Source organism: Heliconius melpomene, chromosome 7 (assembly GCF_056956725.1).
Source record: "Heliconius melpomene rosina isolate 202511_hmr_F chromosome 7, ASM5695672v1, whole genome shotgun sequence".
Taxonomy (NCBI): Eukaryota; Metazoa; Arthropoda; class Insecta; order Lepidoptera; family Nymphalidae; genus Heliconius; species Heliconius melpomene.
Window position 1 is genome coordinate 2,647,603 of NC_140395.1, and position 27,911 is coordinate 2,675,513.

Below are 27,911 nucleotides of genomic sequence, written 5' to 3' on the forward strand. Positions count from 1 at the left end.
CGATTTTATTTATACAAATAATGAAAAAACCGGTTAAGTGCGAGTTGGCCTCGCCCACTGAGAGTTCCGTATCAATTTCATGATAGTAGCTCAACGGAAACGGGACTTATAATAACCAACATTTAATATGTGTGTTTGGCGTATCATTATGTATAAAAATTAATTTAAATTTATTGTGATTTTTGCTGTGATATATCAATATATTATTATTAATTAAGGATTTTTCCTTTATTTATACTATGAATTTCATCTCATGTCATGCCAAATATCTTAATTTTAGGTCAACGGGAAGTGCCCTAATGATATTGATTACGTGGCTATTTTCATCCCAAATGCTATGAAATCGAATCATTAAAGTTCGTATCTTTTGATTTCGTTAACTTAGAAGTTTAATATTTTCTGTGGACCAGGGGACTGTAGACAAAACATATATTTGGTATTAATTTCAATATAATAGGGACATAGGCAAGTTATCCTATATGAGTTATTATCTTTTAAGATACGGAACCCTAATACATCTCGAACACTTAAATAACTTTATAAAGCAAAAATATTGATGCGTAGGCGAATACCTTTTAAGTGTATACAAATTATAATGAACGACCAAATGTTTAAAATATGATAATTTTTTTGTATAAAATAAATAAAAATTATATCCACGTCATTCTACATCTATATAGAGATGCTAACATTTGTTTTCATTTAAACGGTTCTTTTGAACTAATTAATGAATGTGAGGATGTCAAAGAGAGAATGAAGAAGAACGTGTTTAGTTTTGTAGAGGAAATGGCAAAAAATATTTATGAAGCTAGAGTTAGTGGTAAGAGAGGCGAGGGGAGATTTTAGTTGTCCTTCGAGAACAGTATTGATGATATTGGAGGAAAGTAAGGTAGAAAGGGCATGACAAAAGAGGTTGACGAATTTGAGAATTGAGGCAATCAGCGCAATATAACAACGCAATAGTTGTGGGTTCGATATCGTTCGAGGGAATTAATTAAATTATTTCCATTTCCGCATTCCGCAATGGGAAGAGGGCGCTGGGTTAGGTTAGTAGTTAGTGCCACCAAAATATCGCTGCAGGACCTTTTGTATTTCTTTTTTGTAAATAAAAAGAGTCTAGGTACTTTCTCCGCACGTCTTTCTATGTCTATGATAGACAAATTCGTTATATTATTATTTTAATTTTTACCTATTACATTTGACAACCCTAAAATCCACCCCTCATCTATCATCAAACGTCCAAATCTTATCATCCCTCCAAATCCTGATACAGTGTTAAATTTAATATATTTATAATATTATTAGGCCGTCGTGGCGCTGCGGCACAATATCTAACTGTGAACGTTACGGTTGTGAGTTCAACTTCTCCGCTTTTTCGATAAATTTTTAAGACAATGAGTATCCTACGGCGGGACTCAACGCTGCCCTTTGTCTTGTATTGTTTCTGTATATCGAAATATTTATTTCCGAGCTAGGAATGAATATATTAAATATTTCATTTTCTTAAATAAAGAGAATTTTCGACTGAAAATCTAACCCGGAGCCATCGTGGTTATAATCAGGCGCTTGCCCACTGCACCACGACGGTTTCTTTTCGGCCTTCCTCTTTTTTTTGAAACTTAGAGTCAAGACACTCCCCTTTCCACTTTCCGCAATTAATTACCCACTTCTAGCCTCATTCTCACAAACTAACAACTAAAATGGAATGTTGGCAACCAAAATTTGGTACGCCACGACTTCGATCTTGGTCATGATGTTTTTATATAAACTATAAAGAAAAATAACAATAATTGGTGAATGTTAACTCTTACTTCGACATCGACTGAACTATCGGAGCGTGACGTACGTCGATATATTTAGAATTCTGCTGGGTATACTTGAAAATCTTTAAAATTTATATTAAACTAACTAGTGTTTGGCACGCGGTTTTGTTCGCTTGGTTTTCGTTTATATGACATGTATGAAAGTGTGTATTGTATTTATAAACATATCTCTTTTTGAGGCAGGGGCACAAGCGTGAGGCTGTACGCGACCGGCTGTGGGTTCGATTCCCGCTTGGGGAAATGTAATATTTAATCTTTTCTATTTTAAGTCGCGGTAAAGCGCCGCCTTAAGTTCTGCTTACTCAACACGTAATGCCAACATGAAAGTGGGGGATAGAAGCGTCTTAAGGGGAACGGAGTGTACACTAGATTAATATGGGTATATATACTAGGTTCCCTCTGCCTCCATGAGATCTGCTATATACGAGATACACCGTGAAGCTAAATCAATATTCCTTGAGTTCTGTCTTTTGGCACGATATGTGTCGGAATTTGTAAAGAATGGAGAAAGAATTGTTAACATTAGGTTCCTTTTGCCTTTCCTGATATATGGGGAAAGTGTGAGCTGCAGCGTTAGGTTCCGCCACCGAACACACAAATTTCTAATTTAGACCATAAATTGAGAATGAAATAATTTGAGAATAGGTTATCGCTAAACAAACAAAAATATATACGGAACCATGAAAAAAATAAACACAATTTCAACTTCAACTAAATTACAATGTCAAATATTCTCAGGCTATAGAGGTTACTATCACGATTGAACGTTTAGAGGTCAGCTAAAGGTATTTTTTTAACAATTTTATAGAAATCATATCTCATTGATACAGCACACTTGTGGCCTAGTTGAGGGAAAGGTGTGGGTTCGAATCCGTTATACATAGAATGTTAATCTATATATATAAAATCGAAAGGTTACTCACTCATTACGAAATCTCAGAAACTACATGTGCTAGGAATCTCATATTTTGCATAGGAGTTATTTATAGGACGTAGGTGCTCGCTAAGACAGGAATTTGCAATATTCGACTTCTAAGGTGTTGTTTTTAGGGTCGAAAGTTTGTATGAAACTTCGTTACTACAAATGCTAGGAGTCTCAAATTTTGCACAGACGTCACTAGGACGTAGTCATGGAGACAGAAATTAATAATAACATAGTTCACGCGGGTGAAACCGCGAGCGGGCCGCTAGTAGATATATAAGAGAAAAAAATGAAAAGGATATAATTGAGTATATTTTTTTTATTTTTGTCCTTATTTTTAGATGCACTGTAGTGTAAAAAAAACCTCACCATTTACGAGTATATGAAAATAATTCTTCTGTTACTGTGTGAGAGACAGACACACAGGTTTTAGAATATTGAAATTTAACATGAAGGTAGGTTAACAAGTGTATAACAGGATAAGCAGAGAAAAGTGTTAAAACACTCCATTTTCCGTTTTCCGCCCAATATAAGATATTTCAAATGTTTCTCTAATTAAAGTTAGTCTTCCCAGGTCACCGTCACGACCGTAACTATTGATTGTGGGTCACGAAACGTTAAATATTTTATGGGAACGAAAGGTCAGCTTGTCATTATTATTATCGAAAATTCTATGAAGATTTGTTCTTTTTGCTGTTTTTCTGTTCAATGAAGAACAGCTTCACGGCCTCATTTCTTCAGCTCGTTGTTTTAAGTGGCGTAACTCTATGCGCTTTGTCTTGTTATTACAGCGAGGAGTAAAGTAGTTGATTCCCACGATTGGGGCTCGAACTCACAACCGGCGCGCGATCAGATGCTGTGCCAATAAACTAAAACGAAATGTAAAATATTTTTCAACAAAATATAAGTAAAAGAAATACAAAAATATACCTATTTGTAAAATTGTAAAATCATTATAAGATTATAACCAAAAATTAATTCCCGTACCGGGAATCGAACCCGAGCCTCCTGGGTGAAAGCCAGGTATCCTAGCCACTAGACCATACGGGAGATGAGTATTATTGTTGATAAAGTTAAATACAATGATAAAGTAAACAAAATATTATATACATAATTACTAATACTATTGAGATGTGTCGTGTAAATAGAAGAGTAGACAGAGTGAACTTAGTGTCAATACACTCCGCTTTCTACCCGAGTTCGAGACATTGCATGATAAGTAGCATATCTGAACGCTGCCCTTTGACTTACCAGAGCCAAAAGTATCTCGTTCCTTCGAGTAGGAATCAAACGGACGATGATTGTTTTATAGACAGGCTATCTCACTCCGCCACAATGGTATTTAACTGAAACAAAAACAATATTTATATAATCTTTGGTTTTTCCTGTTGCCGTAGGAATTACGATAAATTCTGTAAAAGAGCGTACTACTCCGGGTACATCTTCCCCAAGGAACCAAGATATCATATATCGGCGTTCAACGCTGCGTAACTGTAGCGTTGTGCGTTATCTGTGAGTCGCACGATAATATACATTCTTATTTCAAAAGTGGATCTCTATATTTTTGTTTAAGGTTACTCTATCATCTCCCGTATGGTCTAGTGGCTAGGATACCTGGCTTTCACCCAGGAGGCTCGGGTTCGATTCCCGGTACGGGAAATATTTTTTTTTATTTAACATTTTTTTATTATAGAGCAAGATCAAAATATTTTTATATTTTAATAATATTAGAATAATAATTTAAAATATATTTTTATACTTAGTATGTATATTCTTTATACTATGACTTCCGCCATTAATTTATATTAATATCCGAAAATGCTTAAAGCTGTATAATAAAAAAAAGTTTAAGTAATATTTAATTCATTTTATATTTAGCAGGTATTAAAAAGGCGAATAGACTCGCTGGCACCAATTTTTCCTTACAAAAAACCAAGCTATAAAGTGCCTTTAAAATATGTAACCTAGATACATCGGCCTATAAAGTTCTAATTTATACGACAATTACTTTAGAGGCAATTTTTTCATGGAGGCCGACGTCGCGTGAACATGTGACTGTAAATGTGATGGCTGTAGGTTCAATACCCACTTGGGGGAAAGAATTATTTATTTTGAGTTTCTTTGCTCTGGTTACAGGACAACGCGCGGCGTTGAGTTCCGCCACTCTAAGTTTCCCATGGTCTGCTATATGCAGGTTACAGGGTGAAGTTAAAAAAAGTATTTTATAAGCTTCGTGGATGGCTACTAGTATTGAGACATTCCGTTCCCCATTTCTGTTCGAATTCGAGACATTGCACGTTGATTGGCTTGTCACCAAAACTAGTAGGTATTTAGCAATGATAGATTTCCCTCAATGGGAATCGAACCTACAACCGATCCCACTCGAATCCTCACCCTGAACCTTCACCTAAATATATTTAGACGTAATGCCAGGGGAGTACCAATATTTTCATTTTCCTTATTCCACAAAAACAAATGAAAGTAAATTTTCTTATTTTCAAAGACACCCGATCGTGTTCCGATACGCTCCCATTGTTATATAGAACAGCTGTTTAGAATATTATACAATACTGAGTATTACGCTTTTACCAATTTACATGGAAAACAAAAGAAAATTGAGGTTCCTGGCTTCTGATTGTAAATGCGACGGTAGTAGGTTCGATTCTGATTAGGGTTTTTTTATCAGGATAAAGTGCAGCGTTTAAATCCGCCAAAGCAAAGAATTGTTTCTTAACACTAGGTTCTCTATATCTATACTATATGCTACATACAGGTTGAAGCTGAAAAAAATTAAATTTAAGGGGTCACCATCGAGATTAAACAAAAGATAAGTGACACCAACGTGGCTCAGTGGAAAAATGTATGATTGCAGACGTGAAGGTTAGGGGTTCAATCCTGAGCTTGATAATATTTATATTTAGAATTGTTGTTGTCTTCTCATTCTATAAAATACAATCAGCTCGAGGAAGGTAATGAACGTATTATCTTATCATTAGTTTCTTATTTTTAAAAAAAATGAAAAATATTTAAAAAATAAAAAAGAAATTGTAATAACGAATAATAACGCTTCCCGTACCGGGAATCGAACCCGAGCCTCCTGGGTGAAAGCCAGGTATCCTAGCCACTAGACCATACGGGAGATGATGGAATGGCTTTAAATAAAAATATAGAATTTCACTTTTGAAATAAGACACTTACGTAGTGTTGAACGCTGTCATTAGATATGTAGGTTCCTTAGAGAAAATGTGAAATAGCATCGCGAATTATACTCACCGATCTATGAGAGGATTTTCCGTAATTCCTACGGTAACGGAAAAACATCAAAAACAACAGAAATTATGTAAACTTGGTTTTAGTTCCAGTTGAAGGTCAGTCTCTATCTATAAATGCGGTTATTGTCGATTCAATCCTCCTCAGAGGAATGAGTCATCAGTCAATGACTGCCGAATTAAAAAAATAATAGTAAATCGGTAGCGTTCAGGTCCACCACTTATCGTGCAATGTCTCGAATTTGGGTAGAAAACGGAGTGAATTGACACTAAGTTCTCTCTGCCTACCCTACTACAGGATACAGCGAGAAACAGAAAAAAGATCGATAATAGTAAAAATATAAATATGTATATAATATTTTGCTTACTTTGTCAATATATTTAACTAAATCAACAATATTTTCATCTCCCGTATGGTCTAGTGGCTAGGATACCTGGCTTTCACCCAGGAGGCTCGGGTTCGATTCCCGGTACGGGAAATAAATTTTTGCTTGCAATTTTTTGATATTAAAATCATTTCAGAAATATATTTTTGGTTTTCTTTTGCATATATTTTGCGAAAAAATGTTTTTAATATATATAATTTTTTTATATAACATCTTTAATATTATAATTTTTAGAACGTTTTTGACGTATGATAAAATATGGTTGTTGACTGATAGTTTAATCTTCAATTTTATCAGTATATAAAAATCAATAAAATATATATTACCTACCATATTAAAAAATAAACTATTTAAAAAAATATTGTTTAATAAACTTTTCACAATTTTTGCCTTAGGCCAAATTTATTTTCAATAAACAAAATCCATTTTTTATATACTTTCACGCTGTTTCCCGCATTTATCAAAGCACTCAGAGAACACACTTAACCTCAAAAATATATTATGTTATTTGCTTATAATATTTTTTTTTGCTGACCTTGATAATCTAGAATACGTCAGAGATATTTAAATACGAATTAAAAGCCATTCATTATGAATATGTTTTATTATTAATGATGCTATTATGGCGCAATGGGTCGCGATGATTGTGGTTGTTGGTTCGATACCTTTTTCGTTGGGAATGAATTGTTTATGTTTTATAGCCATTAATACGAAACGCGGCGTTTAATTCCGTCATTTAACTCTACCTACCACTATGATCCATTATATATCATTTATAAATGAAACAGCAACTTAAGATCGATCTCAGACTTGAGAGCGGTTTATACATACGCTTGCTTTTACCTCCCAACCAATACTATTTTTATAAAATAAAATTTAAAATCCATCGTGCCCAAGCGGCGCAATGACTGACAGACAGACAGTTGTGAATTGTAGGTTCGAATATACTCGAGGTAAATAGTTGCTTTTACGTAATGCTCTGATAACAAAGCAAAGAAAATTGAAGAAAAACGGGAGCAGAAAACGGGGAACCTAAACTAACCTAACACTAGGTTCCTTTAGCCTACCGACGCCTATACTTTTTTAATTAAGCAATAGAAATATCTACCAAATATTTGTCACGAATATTAACCGCATCCTATTTGTCACGCTATATTATGTATGTATCATACATACATACATATAGGAAAAAAACCCAAAGAAAAACATTATAAGCCTATTGTTCTAATACAATAACGTGATTTGAATTTACTGAATGAATGATTCAAGCTTAGGCATAGGTTAATATTTATTTGGTGACTAATTTTTTACTATGTAACTTTGACACCGTAGTGGCGCAGTTGCACAACGTAAGAGTGACGACTATGGGTTCGATTCTTACTCTAGGGAATAAACTGGTAAGAAGATAAATCGCGGCCTTTAGTTCCGCCAATCAATTCGCTATGTCTTGGTAAGATTCGCCGGAAAGTAGAGAATGGAGTATCTTAGCACCAACCTGGTGCCTACCCTATACTATGTCATAAGATCTAAGAAACTGGATTTGAACCCCTAGCATAATTTGTATCCTCGTTAAACTTGGCAGTTGTACGTAGCTTTCGTGACAATCTAGGTAGGATTGTGGAACTAAAACCTAAATAGTGGAACTCTTCAGACGTTACCAGTAAACCACTCGAGTTAAGCCTCATAAAATTTACTGCCCCGAGCACACACTCTTGTAGAAAGCAAGCATGTATTTTATTTTTTTGCAGAGAAGGTGGAAAGAATCTAGTGTGTAGACACTTACTCTATTGTTTCCTTTTGAGAACTTGTCCATTGTATAGCGCAACTTAACGCCGCACTACATTGGCCCCATTTCAGTTAATGTCACTTTTATTTTAGATATAGGCACAAATTGTAGGGACTTTTTTTCAATTTCCCTAAATTGCGGTCGATCCCACTACTTCTTCGTGTTACGATGGCTCCATGACTAATTCAGAACTTCATATAAACTGTAAAGTTTATTCCATTTTGTTTAAATCATCCATTTCTTTGATACAAATGTAGGTTTTGCGGTCGAACTTTTAATAGGTTTTACCAGGTTAAGTAAAGTTTATTTTACCCAGGTGTAAGATGGGTGGGCTAATTTCCACCAGAGCGTGTTCCTATGTCTAAATAATCTGTTGATATCTGTGGAATTTACAGAAATACTCAGTCAGATATTAACAGTCTTGGAAGGCAGAGAGTTGACTGTATTCTGGACATCCTTTGCAGAATTTAAAAAAAGCGGTTCTTTAAATTTTTAGTTATGCAATTTAATTTTTCTGCTATCCCTACTCGCTGAATAAATCCAACTGCGTTTTGATGATGAAACTTTATTCTCAAAAGAATGATATCACAATTTGTTTAGAACTTATTATATTTTTTAATATACATAAATATGGCTACAAAATCAAATTGAAATACTAAATGGCATCTCCTGCTGTGTTCTTGCAATGTTCAAACATAATAGGTTTCTAAAATCAAATGATTAATAAGTGTACGTCATGGCGCAACGGCCCAGTGCGAGAAACTGATATTGAACGCGACGATTGTGAGTTTGATTCTCACTTGAGGAAATTATTTATTTTTATTTCTACTACTCCCATACTCCCAATACCCCAAGTAAAAATACTACCCCAATTTTCGAGACATTGTAAGCTGAACGACGTAACTTAACACGGCGCCTTGTCTTACTAATTATCAAAGCGTGTAAACGACTATACCTTATTTCCCCCAAATGGAAATCGAACCCAGAACACTTTTATTACTTATTACTATTTGTTGTTATTATTCTAACGTCGTGATGAGACGATTGTGGTTTGATTACTACTCGGGAGAATGAAATATTTAATATATTAATTCCTTCACGCAGTGTTTTAGGTTTCAAAGCAAGAGTGTTTTAACACTAGGTTCCCTTTGTCTGCTAAGCTAAATGAAGAAATAAATGTTTTATAAAAAGGAAAGAGTTGACACCAGTTCCTCTCAAGTTACGCCTTGATGATAAAAAAGTATATACTTAAGCTTAATCACATTAAGAATAATACGATGCATTAAAGACATTGAAAAAAGCACGTAGAGTATATTTCCTAGAATTTTATCTTAGTGATATTTAATCTATAGGCACTATGGAGCGAGGTGAGGAGTCATGCCCCAGCGGCACAACGTCTGGCTGTAAGCACAACGGTTGTGGGTTCGATTCCCACCCAGAGGAATGAATTATTTTCAATTCGTGCTCTGGTAAGAAGTGTACAAAGGGTAGCGTTGAGCTCCAGAACTCAAGAGGCAGTGTCTTAAAAATTTAACAGTGCATAGGGAATGTAATGTCTTATCAATAGGTTCCATCCGCCCTGCATATATACACGGAATATATTATATAAAAATAATTCATTGTCCCGATTGGGAATCCAACCCACAACCGTCGCATTTACAATCAGATACTGTGCCGCTGAACTATAAGGGCCTTAATCACTACCTATAGATTTTTTAACTTCACGCTGTATCCCACAGACATCAGGATAGGCTTGATGTTAAGACACTCCGTTCCCTAACTTTCGCCGAATTTTGGAGGCATTGCGTAACTCAACACTGCACTTTGCCTGGACACCAGAGCGAAGAGATGAAAATATTAATATTTCCTTACCTCAAATGAGAATGGAATCCACAACCTGTCCTGTTTACATTACATTGTGCGCTAGAGCCAAGACTGGCCTTAAAATCTATAGATAATAGAAATATTTTATCTATATACATACATTCTAATATGGAAAGAACGTGTCTGTCTGTCCACACTTTGGTCATACATCCTGTCAAATATTAGTCCTTATATTTGTTTTGTTACAAACTTCACACGCACCGCTTTGTCAATGCGAAATAAATAATAAAAAATATGTTCTTAAATATGACTTCGAAGGTAGAGTAAGGTAGAGTTGGTATGAGTCTATTTAAAGAAATATTTTCAATTTTGACTAATGATAAACTTTATATCTTATAGGTTCACTCTGCCTACCCTGCTGAGTGCAGAATATACCTAGTAAACTGCAGGATATGCGTGAAGCAAATTTAGGTAGGGGTAGGGTAGCTTGTGTCGCCCAAGCGTGCGACTGTAAAAGGCGAGTGTTGTGGCTTCAATCTCCACTCGGGGGAATGAGATATTTAGTATTTTCATTTCCTCGTTGAGTTCCACCACTCACCACCTTCTCGAGAATTCCGTCAAAACTGGGGAAGGGAAATATCTAAATGGGAACGAAATGTCTTTAATATTAGGTTCGTAGGTTCAATCTACCTATACTGCTGTACACCAATGTGGTCGAACCAGTTTTATTATAATAAAAAATGCCTTTTAAATCCTACAGCTTGGGTAGCTTGGTATATTCTGTTAATTGTTCCTGGTGAGGACCTTACGATGAAACTGCAACTGGACGTCTGGTGGATGTCAGAACACCTAAAAACGATTCAGAGACACTGTGTGTTAAAGTGAACAGAGTGTCTTAGCACTAGGTTTCCTCTATCAATCCATATAGCGATATGCGGGATTCACCGTGAAGCTAAAAAAGAAAAAGCTTGAACAAAAAAAGAGAAACAATGTTTGAAAAAACATTTGTCACTTGTAAAATGAAAGAGTGTTTATAAAAACAATTCACAACGTTTAAAGCAAAATGTATGTACCAATAATATTCAACAAACCTCGTATTTATTGTACAAATAAGTATTTTTATAACACTAGCTCTTACTTGCGGCTTCGCCTGTGTACATATATAAATATAAATTACTAACAGTTATAAATTTATCGGGGGAAAGTGGGGAACGGATTTTCTTAACATTAGGTTCCCTCTGCGTACCCTGCTGTGTGAGGGATACAGCGTGAAAATTGTCAATTATCATCCTATATTACAAATTTGGAGTCCACACTTAACTGTAATGCCTTTATAGCTATCTTTAATTAAAGAACCTTTAGAGATATCAAAGTTCAACATTCGTATGTCTAGACGCATAACTTATTTGTTAGACTGCACGAAGGCACAAATACCAAGAGAGTCTGATCATATATCACCTGTTGAAATATTATCGTTTTTCCGTTTTAGATAGGCAAAGGGCGGCGTTGAGTACCGCAACGAATTTAGGAGGATAGTGGGGAACAGAGTATCTTGAAACAAATTTCTCTCTATCTACCCTGTTACATATCAGAAAATATGCTTTATTTTGTAACTTCACGCTGTATCCCGCACATTGCACAGTAGAGGGAATCTAGGAACCTAGTATTAAAACACTCCGTTCTCATGAAGACATTACTTTCTCCACTGCCTGGTAAAGCGTCTAAAGTATCTACAGGGAACACTAAAAGTTTAACACAGAAAAGAAATATTAAGAAATATCACATATTCACTACATGAACGAGGTATTTAGTATATTCATAAAAAAATGATTAAAAAATGACATAAAGAATGATTTTCATATTAGACATTCAAAGTTAGTAAAATTCTTTTTTTTTTCTTTTCGTTCGTTCTTTACTTACGTTCCTTCATATTACTACGTTCCTTGTGAAAGTTGTTTTTTATTTTGAACTTAGACCAAAATAAAATTAATAGACAAGTGCAAGTCCAACTCGCTAATGGAGGGTCCCGTACATATTTTATGATAGTAGGTCAACGGGAAGAATATAATATAATAGTTGACGAACTCAGGTTTGTTTTATTCAATTATAAATTAATTACCTATGAAATGATTGCTTATAGGCAAGGTCAGGCTGATACAAAAATGGTTCCATTTATTTTAGCGTACGGAACCCTAAAATATCTAACTTAAGCTTAGTTAACTTAAGAAGTTAAATGAATGCACTTAACCAAAAAAGAAATGAACCCTGGACTCCATTCGTATTTACTCATGCTGTGACAGTATTTACCGCCAAAGGTTGTTATTTACGTAAATTCTATTCTATACATAGCTTTAATATATCACAAATATATACTAATATGTACAAAAATAACATTTATTTCTTAGTACATAAAGCTTAAACTTCTATACGAATTGTTTAAAAGACTTTGGTCTTTTAAACTGCTATATACAAGCTAAATAAGACCTTGTTATCTTAAAATAAGGTTGAAAATCAAATAATAATAAACATTTAAAATAAAGAAGATCTAAATTTTAATACATTTTTTACATTTGTAAATTACAATTTTAAATATGTGTACAAAAATTTACTTAGTTTAATTTGTTATTTTAATTGGTACGCTTTTTGGTGGTAGTGGGTTCGGTTGATGCGGTTTTTTTTTCTCCAATTAAGTAATGGGTACTTCTTGTACATAAATTCAATGTAATACAGATATATCAGATATTCTTCATAATGAACTGAAAAATCTTACTTTTCGCAAAAGCTTCTTACATTTTTGAAACATTGTGTTGACTGACGGACCTTAACGCCGCGCTTGTTATTGTTTTGACCGCTTCTTGGCACAGTGAAATACCTGACTATAAATGAGATGTTTGACAGTTCGTTCCCAAACTCAGGGAATTATTTTTTTAATTTTTTTATTTCCACACTGGTAACAAGGCAAACACGCTGTAACACGTTCTTGAGTCATAGAACTCCACACGCATTGTCTCTAAAATAGAGAGATGCAAGAGAAACGGAGTATCTTAACACTAGGTTCCCTCTGCCTACTCTGCTATAGTGGGTTATACTGGGATACAGAGAGAAGTTTAAAAGAAAACAATCACCATTTTGAGGTCAAACGAAAAACTTTTATTTGTAAGAATCTCAAGATTGCGTTTGATACTCATTTACGAGTATAATAAAAAATTACGATCCGCTAGTTCAGGTCATTTGGTGGTAATGTCTCTTGAAAAATATGTTTTCAGTTTTTTATATTGACAATTTCATTTCAGAGTCTATTTTTTATGTTTTTTTTTATTTTATCATTGCCTTTTTAGTGACGAGAACCATCTCAGGTTATATATGATGAATGACACTGTTCTTCACTTTCTTCTGTGACTAGTGATGGAGTTAATCATCACACCTGATGAAGGTGACAATTATATTTCGATATTAAAAAAAAAATTAAATCAGGTACTGCATCAACTCGGCGCTGCGTGGCCTTATGGCGGCTTTACTAACAATAAACATATTAGAATATAATCTTTTATACTTACATAATATATCTACTACTTCCGAGAAATTCTGTCGTCTTTTTTTTATTTAAAATATAAAATGCAGGGTAGGCAGAAAGAATTTAGTGTCCAGATATTATGCTCTCCATTATAACCCATATCTATGACACTACGGGGTAACAGGTGGCTATCAAAGCTGCGCTTCGCTTAAACAAAAATAAATAACAAAATCACTTCCACAATCAGAAATCAAACCCACATCCACCACATATAAAATCAAACAACGTTTTTGAATAGAAACGTTATATTTCATTATCAAACAAGAGATACAGTCAAAGCGATAATAAAAAAGATATCAAAGGAAAAACGCTATGAAATGGACTATAGACTATAGGCTATAGGCTGGGCTATATGAGGTCTTTTTGCAAAAAGTCCATTGTATGGTATGCATTAATTGCGGATTCGTATCCGCTACCGATCGATAGTCCGCATTCACGGCGCCATCGGCTTCCTTTTTTGTCTGTTTCATCCATTTTTTGAATTGTCAAATAATCTCGTTTCAAATTGTATTTCAGATGGGCTTTTTCATACTGAAAGTGAGGGAGAAATTAAATTAAAAAAAACTTTATGTATGTTGTTATAATATATTTAAATCCGCAATAGCGCAATAGCACAGCGTCTGACTGTAAGTGCAACGGTAGTTGGTTCAATTACCGCTCAGGGGAATGAATTATTTTAATCTTCTTGCTCTAGCTCTAGTAACAAGACCAAACGCGGCGTTTAGATCCGTTAATCAACAGGGTACTAGATAATTGTAGGGAAAGTTGGAAAAGCAGTGTCATAACACTAGATTCTCTCCGCCTATACTTTATGCGGGATACAGCGTAAAACTATTTATTTTTTTAGGATGTATTAAACGCCGTTGTAGCTTAGTTCAATAGAGTCTGGTTGTGGTGGTTTTGAAATCGATTCCTTTTCAACTTTTTACTTTCAATCGGAAAACTATTTTATGTACATATTATAATATTTATGGTCTGATTTATTGTTTTATCAGTTAATTGTCTCAAAAAATATCTGTGTACTAAAAAAAATATATGATAAATTATATATTAATTTTCTATTTTTTTATAGGTTTATCTATTTTTTATCAAGCTTCACGCTATATCCCGTATATAGCAGGATACACAAAGGGAATCTAGTGTTAAGCTTAAAATATAAAATAATTATTTACGAGTGGTAATCGAACCCACGACCATCGTGTTTACAGTCACACGTTGTGCCACTGCGCTACAGGTCTTCTCTTTATCAACGTTCTTGCAAGGTTACGGTCACTCAAAGCACTGATAACATTATTATTCATGAAGATAAGGCATTATCTTCACATGTAGGGAAGTAAATGATAACATATTATTAATAATACTCTGTTATCTAATTTTGTTATTATATTATCTAAGCTTTATTATTAATTTTAGTCAATAAACAACTCTATAATGAAGTGAGACTATTATTATATTATAACTTTCTTACATTAACTTTCTAATAAATTGTATTATTAATCTATTCTATTATCTATATATATAAAAGGACTTGTCCTCACTGACTGAGGTAAGACGCACGCACAGCCGTAACCGCTGTGCGTAGAAACGTGAAATTTGAACAGATGTTTACTTTCGTAATCTGGACATCCACTAAGAAGGGATTTTGAAAAATTTTAACCATAAAGGGGTGAAATAGGGGTTGAAAGTTTGTATGAAAAAAAATTTAAATCGGCACCGATTTTTATAAAATTGTAAATTCGGACTCTTAAAAATATTTAATTGAACACTTGTTTCACGGTTTTTTTAGAATTTACCCCCTTAGGGTGCCAATAAGGGGTTGAAAGTTAGTATGGAATTTTTTTTAAATCGCCACCGATTTTTCTAAAATTTGAAATTGAGACTCTTAAAAATATTTCATTGAACATGTGTTTCATAGTTTATTAGAATTCATCCCTAAGGGTGCAAATAAGCAGGCGAAGCGGCGCGCGTCCGCTAGTATATATATAAAAGGACTTGTCCTCACTGACTGAGGTAAGACGCACGCACAGCCTTAACCGCTGATGGTAGAAGCGTTAAATTTGGACAAATGTTTACTTTCGTAATCTAGACATCCACTAAGAAGGGATTTTGAAAAGTTTTAACCCTAAAGGGGTGAAATAGGGGTTCAAAGTTTGTATGGAAAAAAAATTAAATCGGCACCGATTTTTATAAAATTTTGAAATTTAAATTTTTAAAAGTATTTAATTGAACACGTATTTCATCGTTTTCTAGAATTCTCCCCCTAAGGGTGCAAATAAGGGGTTGAAAGTTTGTGTAGGTTTTTTTTAAATCGTGACCAATTTTCATAAAATTTGAAATTCAGACTCTTAAACGTATATAATTAAACACATGTTTCATGGTTTTCCAAAAATCACCCCCTAAGGGTGCAAATAAGGGGTTGAAAGTTTGTATGGAAAAATCTTTCATTGAACACATGTTTCATGGATTATTAGAATTCACCCTTAAATAGGCAAGCGAAGCTGCGCGCGTCCGCTAGTAAGTAACAATACTTCGTTATTTATGTTTTATATTAAGAAAAACTAAACTGCTATTATTATGTATTAGAGACACAATAATGATAATAGTCTTTGAACTGTTTTACGAATACAAACCTACACGTGCAGTTTATATATAGATAGATCTTCGAATTGCTGAGATAGCTCAATCATTTGAAAATTAGATACTTCCAAAGTAGTAAAATATATCACTCTCATATATGAGGTCTCTGCTACTCTCCTCTTTTAAAAGTAAAAGTGAAAAATATAAATATGAGCCTGTAGATTTCAATGAACACAACAAAAATTAGTTAGAACAAGACAGTTTTAAAACTGCAAATGTAACTTTGTCATTTACACAAACATTTGAAAAACAAAGTTATTTATGTTGCTGGTAGAAAAAGGTAATTCACACTTGGCCCCTTTTCTAAAATTATATTTATTTACCTTTCTTAAATTATTAATTAATTTAAGCATAAAACTAGAGTTGTATGGCATGTTGAAATTCAATATAATTTCTTAAAGTATCTGTAGCTAAAAAAATTTAAATTGTAAGAGGATTTAGGTTTTAATTCGGATAGATTTCATTTTTATATAAAAATTTATAAATAATTTTATTTCATATGGTTAATAATGAACAAAAACAACAAATAGTTCTCTCCAACATTTATTGGTCGAAAAATAAATTAAAAACTTTGGATTTTAACAAAGGCCTGAAATCGAAAATAAATACCTACAGGGTCTACTTCTTAATAACAACATATTTACAACTCCTTATTGTTTACTTAGTAGGTACAATAATTTTCATCCCCTCCCCTTTTTACAATCGTTGCCAATTTTTCTTCATTTTAGTTTTTTTCTTTTTCAAAAAAAATTTCGACATTTCTCATCAATTTCGATGAGGCAGAGACATTTACGATGAATTTTATACATAATTTACAAATAAATGTTATTATTACAATATTTTTATACCAATTTTTACATAATTAATCGAATATAACATTATATTATAAATATCGTCTTCATAATACAAATTTATTATGAAAAAAAATCACATAAACATCTGTTTCTTTCACACCTTAACTTATAATCAAAGTGTGAAAGGGACATAATAATTATTAATAAGACGATTTACAGTCTTTTTTATATGCCTAGAGGAATATTGTCGAAATTCATGAAACAATTTATTATGAAAATTTTACATAATATTATGCGATATGTTATAAAAACAATTACAATATACAAAATGGCTGTATTTGTTATATAATTTCATAATTAAAATGCTGTATTCTTTTTACATTATAAAATAAAAAAATTCAAATTGTCACAAACAGTTCAATAAACAATACATTTTATTAATTCATACATTTAAAATTTTCACAAATAATTCAATTATAAATATATAATAAACAGTAAATGTTATATTCGATTCCATATCGATGTCTCGCCCCCCAGAGTATTATAGAATGTTCGAGAACAATCCAGAATCAACCAGAATTATGGCCGCACAGTATTATAGCATTAATAATAATTGCAAAAAATATACGATCATAATATTCTAAATGGAATAACCTACGTGCTATTTTTTATTACCAACAATCGCTTTAGGAAAATTGAGGCTTCTGAACATTGTTTTTTTTTAGGAAAATAACCGGAATGTCTCAGTGTGTAAAGGCCCTTATCTAAGTTTATATATAAATATTTTAAAGTTTAGAGGTAGCTGAAGCATACTACGCTAAAATTTAAGTACATTTAAAGAAATAATTTATCAGTCATTTAAAATAAATAGCTAAGTTAATAAAAAGGAGTCGAACCTGCACCGAAACTTGCGCAGACGCAGCATTAAGCGTTAGAATATTTAAGAAGAAAAAAAGTTTAGAAAGAAATAAAATAATATCATTAATTTGAATACATTATGAGATTTTGATAGTCTTTTTTAGCACCAACGTGGTTAAATATTTTATTTTATTTTTTTCATTAGGAATAAGAGCAATTAGTTGATATATGAAATTAATAAATCCGTCCCTATATATTTTTGCTTAGATTTTTAATTTTAATCAGTAAACAGACTTCAAATTTCATTTAAAAACCTAGACAACTCATTAACAAAGTAAGGTAAAAATTATATTATTACTCTCTTACAATAAGGTATTACTATTAAATTATATTATTAAGTACATATTATAATTATTTGAAAAAGTTATCAATATTAAGAAATATGGTTTCCGATTTCCCACAAAAGAGTGTCCCAAAATTACTAGCAAAAGAGTGTAGTCACTAGATTCTCTTCATTAAGAAAAATAATTTCAATCGAAATTCAAAGCACATAAGAAACTTAGGTCAGGGCCGTTTTAAAATATAACATAAGTCTTAATCAGCTTTAAATAAACCTTTCTAAACCTACTTCTAAATGTATTCATATGAAAAAATCAAGAAAACTAGTAAAAGCTGCAATCTTAGCAATAAAAATATTTTCCGAATTGCAAAAATTATTAGAATTTTAAACAGTTATTATTGAAATAACATAACTTCTATATGAATTTATAAGATGCCTATAAAATTTAGTTCCTAGATATATCGATAGATAAACCAATTTTCATAAATTTTAACAAAATACGTAATAGAGGACGTTAAAGACAAATTAAAAGGCATAAAAAGATGAAATTAGCAATTGAATTGGCTTTTTTCATTAAAATCACGATACGAGCTAATTACAAAGCTTTTTATAGATATTTTATTGTTCAAACGTTATTTGTGTTAATTACACGTTTAAATTTGATTGAAATTTATTAGAAGAAACTGTTTAGTTTTTAGAACTTTTAAATTAAATTTGACAATAAGTGTAAAAAATACTATTAAAAATCATATATTTTTTTGACTGGGACACCAGAAGAGACATCTTTTTAGTATAAAGGTTAAATAAACAAAATTTCTTTACTTTGAACCATTTTAGTGGTTGCGACCTGACTGAGATTTTTTTTTCTTTTTTAATTTACATATTGCTTTGCCAAACCAGAATCAAACCCACAATTATCATTTGACAACTGTATCGCTATAGCATTTGTTTAAGACCAAAAAAAAAATGTTCAGATATTACAAAAATGTAATTTATGGCTTTAAAAATGGCTGAATCGTGTTTTAAAAGATATTACAGTCATTTGTTTTACATATTTTTTTGCTTAAACTTGCACTTAAGACCTTGCGAATACATATTTTAAATATTTAATATTCAATGATAAGTGCAAAGTGTTATTCTTATCAATAAGCATTATTGGCAACACCTTTTTATTTTGTATTTATTTTGTGATTAATGGGGACCAATATACGCTAATATTAGTTCAAATCTTTTTGTTTACTGATATTATCTTACTCTTTTTGGAGTGACGTCCAAAACATCCATTATAACACAATTATGCCTCACGCATGTCCTGCATTATGTGAGGTAAAGAGAGAAAGAGAAAGAGAGAGAGTAACTAACAATTAACTATGTAAATTTTTTACGAGAGAAAAACTGTTAAGGTTACCAAGTAAATAAATATATAAGTGCAATGTTCTGAACGAAAATTTTAACAATAAACTGATTATTTTAAGATATTTTTCCATTAATCATTAGAGAAAAACAAGTAACCACAAATTTTGAGCAGGTCTAAATTAAGTACAAAATATACAGTAAATTTATATGGAAACAATTAGAAATAGATTTAAGATAATTTTTTTTACATTTTAGAATATAGTGATTTTAGGGACTAATGCTGTTCAATATGATACAGCCAGGCTTTTGCACTATTGCTTAGAGATTTTTTTTTAAAAATGATTATTTAATTGTTTAAATATTGCAATCTTTTTAAAATACCTATTCAATTAATTGCTCTTATTCACAGAACACGCGTACAAAATATAATAATAATAATAATAGTTTTAAAAAAAAGCTTAAAAATAATAAATATTTAAGTATTCAAACAATAGGGAGTTTAAAATATTTTACAACCTCCACTGAGCAAAGAAATTCATCAAAATTTCACATAGGCTTTAGAACATTATTTTTTTTAAAGAATCTTTTAAAAATAATAAGTATTCACTTATTTCTACATAATGAGATTCCGTAATAATAAAGCCTTTTACGTAAAACGATAAAATGAGGCACAATTTCGAGGACTTATCCGCCTTGAGACACTGAGACGTTCTGGTTCAATTTAATAGCTAATACCATTACAATAAAAGAAACATTATTCTTACAAATTATCAATTAAACGGTGATTTCCAACAAACACAAACACAATATGTGTACGTACGTTTCTATAATCATTATTTGGATTATGATGATTATGAAAGAATATGTAATGTATTTGTTATTTAATTATATTATAATATGGAAAAGTAAGTACAACTTAAAACAACTTTCAGAATAAAGATGTTTAAAGTTTGAAAACGGTTGGTAACAATTCAAAAAGTTCGAAGACCGAAAATATATATATAAAAAAATTGTAAAATATCTATGAGAATGTACAATAATTATGACTTGAATCCTTGCAATTATTTCGTTAGTATTTTTGTTAACACTTTTACTATCATTAAAAGAGACGTTAAACGAAACAGTCATTTGTACAAATTCAAAACAATAGAATTTCAAATGACACGACATCTTAATTTCAACAATAATTACTTAATTCTTTAATTAATTTACAACTATTGCAAAGTGATTAAAACTTTAATTTTGAATACGAAAGGGTTAAATTCAATTGATTTTACAAACAAATATTTAAAAAAGAAACAATTTTGTCTATACATTCTCACATAGATCTTGTTAATACAATATGAACAGTAGACATTTAAATAATTTAGACATTAGTGTCACAAAAGTCTGCCAACCGTATCTTCGTGTTGTTGGAAATCACCCAAGATTTAGTTAAATATAAAATTACCATTTCCATCATTATAACTAACGGACTGATTTTGTTTTGAGACTTAAAAAATGAGGTCATCTCATTTAATAGGCAATTAATTATTCTAAGTACACAGCACATCTAAACAAAAACTAATATGAGAGAGAAGTACTATTAAAAATGTTGGTTACACATTCAAATTTCACACTGCATTGTTGAATTTACCTTTTTTTAATCTCATGTTAATCTCCAGTTTAAAGATCTAAAGATGCTGCAACTTACGATCTTTTGTTACCTTTCTCATTTACAATATTCCTTCTAAGAATGCAAATTCCATTTCTTAATCTAAAATCTTTTATGTTTCCTTTTTGTTCAGAAACATTCTCAGAACCAAAATGATTTAGTAAAGTTCTTGTATCATCTATTTAAATAAATGCGGCGTCATCAATTAAATGTTGCATTCTGTTATGTCTCTTTAATTCAGAATGTTTCTTGTGTAATATGAGGGATCGCTAGTAATTTTTATATTGTGTAATCATTTATTTGTTTTTATTAACAACATCTTTTAACCATTAGACCGGTTTGTCTTAATTAATTTCATGTGATGTAAGTTTGTTCTTTTGCTTCTTCTGTCATATAATATTTAGGCCACTTCTATCTAAAATTTAAACAAAAGTTAGGCTTTAGACAAACTTTTGGATGATTCAACAATTTTAAATCCCCTTTCTCGGATTCTCATTATTGTCAAATGTAAATATTTTAGGCCGTGTATTTAGTGTTATTCACGCCATTAAACGCGTGATAAACTAATTGTTTGCACATCATACATTATTTCAACCAGTTGAGAGCAAGTAAACACGCTTTAACTTATTACGAACAGGTTAGGCCGATTATCCCTTCACGAGCTTCAGGGTCGTAATCTTAAAATAAACCAAAGCTTTAAACATAGTCTGTACCACGAAACGGTTGAGTATATCTTCATGGTTAAGCTTTTTAAAATAGACACCCAGCATATGGAGCATAATAGATATTCAAAATTTTATTTTTAAGACCATTTGTTCGCTTGAATCATTCATTTCGTGTGATGTCTTTTTACTTTGTTTTTGGTAAATTAAACTTAAGATATATGTCTATTACGTTGTTCCACTTGGTTTCTTTTTTGGGGTGAAATCTGTCATTAAGAATCTATTCTGAGAGGAATTTATTTTCATAATGCTCCGTCCGTGGTCTTTTGTCTCACAAGGTTAGGTCATTACAGTGTAAAATAAAGCAATTAGTGTCACGTGTAAAAACGTTTTAAGTAATTAATGTAATGCTTCAATATTATATTGTTTTTAGAGTATTTTTTATCAGACAATTAGTTTAATTCAGCTTTTGTTTAATTCAATGTAGATATCAATCTTATTTTTTACTAAGATTATTAAGTTATTTGTTATTTTGGATCTTTTAAGAATTTAACGTTGTGGTTTCCTTTTTCATTTATTCTCATTTAAATTTTCTCCGTTATTTTAATAAAATGGACTAAACTAATTCTGATAATACTACAGTAATCAATGCAGTGTGAAATATAAACGTATCCTTAAGCACTATTTTAAAAATATACCAACTGCCACTAAATGCGTATGTCTAACTGAAAACCGGTCTATTTCAACTACTATTTAACTATTTGACTATTTCATTTTGTGAACAGATGACAGATCACATTCCAGCACAAGATGTGCATATATGTTGGAACCAGAACAAAATTGATATGAAAATTACTTAAAATGAAGCAATTCACAAGTTTCTAACTAAGCAGTGTATAAGAACAAACCATCGTCAATGTGTTGAATAAATTTATAGCAAAATTAAAAATGCTTTGATCTAATATTATAGATTTTTGACAAAATTATGGACAATTATTAGTTAATCCTATTATTTTATGCAAATATACCCAAGTTAGTCGTTCTATATCTTTATTCTGGTTTCAAACATAAAAGATCATAATAATATGAAAATGATTAATTTCTAATCAATTTATATTAGCTTAACACTTAAGCGGAGGCCAGATCTGAGATGTAATTTTGCCATTTTTGAGTATTGACTCAAAATAATATTTATGTAGGTGACCAAAAGCCACTAAAAGCTGTTAATATATTTAATTTGCGTTATTTGTTATAATAAAGCATCAAATCAGTCGTGTGGTCAAACAAATATTGAAATGCAATATTAAATACAAAAAATGGGAATTTATCACAAATTAAAAAAATATATATAGAATATATATATATAGAAAAATTACACCCTAAATAAACCAAAATCACAGTGTGTCCGAACAAGATTTTCTTGTTCCATTTTTTTTTCTCGTATAAATAAAATTGTAATTGTATGGAAAAATAAAATAAACAAACATGTCTTTTGAACTAAATTAAACGCTAGCTACATCGCCCTATATAGAGACTTCATCTAGACAGTAATGAATCTAAATCTTAATCCACGATTGCATTAGTGAAAATATAAAAATTTAATTTCTAATGGTTTAAGAAACCTATGTATATTACCATTATACATTTTAACGATTTTTTTTATATTTATATATATGTATGTATGTGTATATGATAACTTCATAATTATCGCCGCAGCAACTGCCTTCCGATCTTTATTTATAATAATAGTTCGATTATCCGTAGGCCAGATATTTTAGTTAATAGTAAAATTAGGCTCATGTTCCTTAAACACTAACAATTTGTCGATTGGAACTTTCTGAAATAACTAGGAATTTTGCACAACTCGACCAACCAACAGTCATTTATCCATTTCGAACACCAATCTCGTTACCGCACTATGTACTTACAAAATCCAAAAGAATCCTTTATATGAGCACAGTATAACACTATAGATCATTCCAATTTAAATCACTAGAGTTTTGTTCACACCCACGATTCACGTAAAGACTAGAGAGTCCGGATAGTTTAGAGACTGTAGGGATTGTAGAGTTTGTGTTGTGTGTGAATCGGGCTTGGCCAATAGATCGGGTCGCGGTGGCCGCGCCGCTTTAGCGCACATTCACCGAGCCAGGGGCGCTAAAACGGCGGTCGCAGCCAGAGCCAAAGCCAAGGAGGAAGCTAGCGCCGCCCCGCGAGAGTACGAAAGCTCCTCGCTCTTCACGACCTCGTTTTGCGTCTTATCGTATTTGTGCGTCTTCTTAGTCACTGGCTTGAAGGTGGTGGTCGTCGTGGTGGTCGGCGGCATGGTGGGCGGCGGAGGCGGCGGTGGAGGGGTCGGCTGCGAGGGAGGAGCTGGCGGCTGGTCTTCCGGCTTGCAGCACACCCGGAAAACCAGCTTCATATTGTTGCTGAGACAACGACCCCCGATGCGTCTATGCAAATCGTCCTTACTAGACGTCGATATGAAGTAATAATCTTTACCTGGGAGGAATTCTAGCCCGCCGGGCTGCGGCGTGAACGGTCTGAAGGTGATCGTGAAAAACATCAATTTGTGCGGCTTATCGCATATCGCTATAATGCGAGGGTTTGGATTGGTTATCCTACAAGTATCATATTCTTCTTTACTAACGTTATATATTATATATTTCTCCGTGTCCTCCTCGAACGTCCCGGGCGCGTACACGGGACATATTATGTTCACTTGGTCGTACTCGAACTGAGCGTTGCCTTTATTCAAATCGAATACATGGTCGGTGTTGTCTATTCTGAATATACTGTTCGTTGTGTTCCAATGTATGTAGAAGGATTTGGCGTAGTTACCCATCACGCTCTCGATGAAGAAGATCAGGACTAGCAAGGTCCAAGGCGCTTGTCGCAATCCGAAATAAGTAAAGGACACCATTCTGTATGTTTATCATTCACAAAATCATATCCGAAAGGAGACTCGAGCCACTCTATCTAAGCTTCAGCCCGGATATACCAATCCATATTTAGAAACAAACAAAATTCACTAAATACATAATAAAAAACCGTTTCACACAACAACAAGAACAATTCCACTCATCGCGTACAGTCCACCATGTTCGGTCTCCGCTAGATTCTATTCATCGATAAATGTGGAATTTCATGGGACGTGGCCCGCTTTAAACGTCTCTATGAACACTTAGACTCTATTTATTTACACTGTAACGTTATTTAGTATTGCGTTGGATGTCTTCTATGTTTGTTAAGCGTTGAAATAAATCAATACATCACAGATTTTTTTACAATACTGAGGCGTTCTTTGTATGATCGTGCGTCGCGGAGTGGCTGCGTGGCGCCGCGCGGCCGTCGGTCGAATACTGGAATGCTGCTCGGGCTGGAGGTACGCATGCGGCCCGCGCCCCTCCCCCACTAACCCCTAGTCTAACCGACGCGTTCGAGTTACTGCCAGGATTGTACTGTATTATACGAGACCCAATCGAACTTTTGGTATTATGTGAGACCGAAAGCTTTATAAAATGTAGAGTTCTTTTGAATTTTTTATTCAAATCTTATTTATCTTATGTTATTATTATATTTATTAATAATTTTAAGGTTTTTTATAGTATAGTTAATGTGGAATTCATATATTTTGTAAGTTGTTGCCGTATGTTAATATTGAACGCACCCGACGCGTAAGTAAAAAAGTGCATTGCCACAAACAAGCTTTAAGCTCGCGAAGCCCGAGCAAAGGCTTTATGGGGTCTACGGTACAATATGGGCTACATATTTAAATAGATCTTGTGATACTTACATCACTCTATCTATATAAATTTCATTTATTTTTTTATAATATATAAAACTATTAATTTTAATGAATGTAGAGTCATTTAAAATTGAAATATTCATATTTAATATAAATGATTTTATATATTTATAACATAAATATTAATAAATCTATACATAGGTAAAAATAGAAGCTTTGAAATGCATCTACACTGATTTTAGCTTTCAAAACGTAAATCTGTCATCATATGTTAAAAATATGTACGTAAGGTACGCCATTACACTATATATACGTGACGAGTATTAACTGGGAAAGTTAAGCATGTAACGACTGGAAAAAGAAATTTACTCACAGTATCATTTTTATCTAGAAATTTGTAATTTGTATAATTTATTTTTATATCTATTTATCTGTTTGCTATTATTAAAAAAAGTAGAGACTTTTGTTGTTATATATGTATATCTGAGAACGTATGGCTTAGTGATCATAACGCTGGGTGATAACAAAGAGATACGGGTTGTAATCTCGCTACATACTAATTAATCTATCCTAATACAAATTTATTAGCTTTCAAAGCTTTTATTCAGCGGAAAGTGAGGAACGGCACTTCCGTTCCTTATTCTTTTCTTTATGGGAAATGAATGTCTTAACACTGCATTCTCAGGCTCTTTCTCTCTCTGTAACTCTCCCTCTGCCTACACTGATATATATAAGATCCAGCGTGAAATTAAAAAAAAAACAACGCCTTTTATTCCTTTTGCCATTAAAAAAATATTACCTGTATGCATGTAACTTGGTAAAAGTCCATCTACCTATTTTTTTTTCTTTTTTAATATTCTATTTAAAAACTTTGTTAGAAAAGCAGCTGACTTTGGCTACGAATATCAAAGAATCTTCCGTAAGCCCTGGCAGTAAGCAAAGAGAGCCTAGCATAACTTAAGAATGTTGAGTTGCGGAACTCAACGCGGCACCAAAAAATATCAAATTCAAAAATTCTTTGTATGGTGGTCGATCTACGTATAATTTTTAATCCCATTTATAGTAGCAGCATAATATTAATATATATTTTCATACAAAAGACAAACCGCTTATATAAATATTGTGAAACAAAATGAGCATTCACAAAACAATTGTCCAAAATTAGTTTATCATTCATCTAATTATGAAATAAATCCGCTTTTCGGTACGGTTTCGCTTGTGACCACGTTTATTGTTATATAAGAGACATTTATGATATTTTTTTAATATTAAATATAATACCACTGGTCGTCGCGTCGGTGCCTTTTTCTGTTCTTTTCTTGTTTTTTTTATTATTTGTATTACTTACACGACTGCGTATGTATTGAAAGAGAAGAATCTATATCACTGCAAAAATTAATGGAGGAAGGCTAGATGAGTCCTCCTTAAAAGTTTTGTCTTGATTTTAAAATGTCTGAAAGAGTCCGTTAATTAATATGTCTAGGTATGCTTAGAATTTTATATAGTTTCACGCTTTTTTCCGCATAGCAGGATAGGAGAAAAGCCGCCACGATTCACAGAAGAATACCTTGACACTCGCAGCGTCAGCCATTGGTCATCTATCATGGTGATCGGTTTTGATGAAGATAATGGACTGTACGGACTATATATTACGTTGATGATGATGATGTCTCACTAACATATAATTAATGTATAATTGAATAATATTACTAAATTTAATATACATATAAATATATATTTTTTTAATTTAACGTTTTTTTCACTGTTTTCTCCAACTGATGGCGACTCTACACACCATTACGCTCTATTTCAAACAGTCCTACAGTAAGTTGGTGTTAATGCTATTATGACAAAGTAGCTATTCTTTTTTTTGTTTCAATATTATATGTGACTATAGAACTTAGAGGGCGTTGCGGCGAATTGACAGCGGTTGACTGTGAACGCGACGTTTGTGGGTTCCATTCGCACTGGGGGAATTACTATACTTATTTTTTCATCATTTTCCTCACTCCGGTAGATAATGCGCAGCTTCGACTTCTGCCATACACAATTTAAATATAAAAGAAGATGAGAATTTTCACATGAATTCTATTATCGTGTAGCGCATCTCCAAAGTAATGTCGACCAATATAAGGCTAGCTCTAAAATTAACCCCGTCATGTTTTATTTACAACGAATTAGTTAAAAGGTAAACATGTTTTAAAGTTTATTTAACTAAAAGTTAATGGAAGTTAAAAAATGGAATGTAGTGAAAAATCATCAGATTTTCTCGACCTCA

General features: G+C 32.4%; 1 protein-coding gene and 4 non-coding genes across 5 annotated transcripts; 2 read left to right on the forward strand and 3 right to left on the reverse strand.

Moving 5' to 3' along the window:
• Window positions 1-3,723: 3,723 nt before the first annotated feature.
• TRNAE-UUC (transfer RNA glutamic acid (anticodon UUC)) lies at window positions 3,724-3,795 on the reverse strand. The gene has a single exon. It is a non-coding gene; the product is annotated as a tRNA-Glu (tRNA).
• Window positions 3,796-4,332: 537 nt separating this feature from the next.
• On the forward strand, window positions 4,333-4,404 carry TRNAE-UUC (transfer RNA glutamic acid (anticodon UUC)). The gene has a single exon. It is a non-coding gene; the product is annotated as a tRNA-Glu (tRNA).
• Window positions 4,405-5,812: 1,408 nt separating this feature from the next.
• On the reverse strand, window positions 5,813-5,884 carry TRNAE-UUC (transfer RNA glutamic acid (anticodon UUC)). The gene has a single exon. It is a non-coding gene; the product is annotated as a tRNA-Glu (tRNA).
• Window positions 5,885-6,421: 537 nt separating this feature from the next.
• On the forward strand, window positions 6,422-6,493 carry TRNAE-UUC (transfer RNA glutamic acid (anticodon UUC)). Its single transcript has one exon. It is a non-coding gene; the product is annotated as a tRNA-Glu (tRNA).
• Window positions 6,494-16,748: 10,255 nt separating this feature from the next.
• Window positions 16,749-25,234, reverse strand: Ephrin (ephrin). Its single transcript, XM_085188481.1, has one exon. The coding sequence runs from the start codon at window positions 24,806-24,808 to the stop codon at window positions 24,026-24,028; it is 783 nt and encodes a 260-aa protein (XP_085044607.1). The 5' UTR covers window positions 24,809-25,234; the 3' UTR covers window positions 16,749-24,025.
• Between the last annotated feature and the right edge of the window lie 2,677 nt (window positions 25,235-27,911).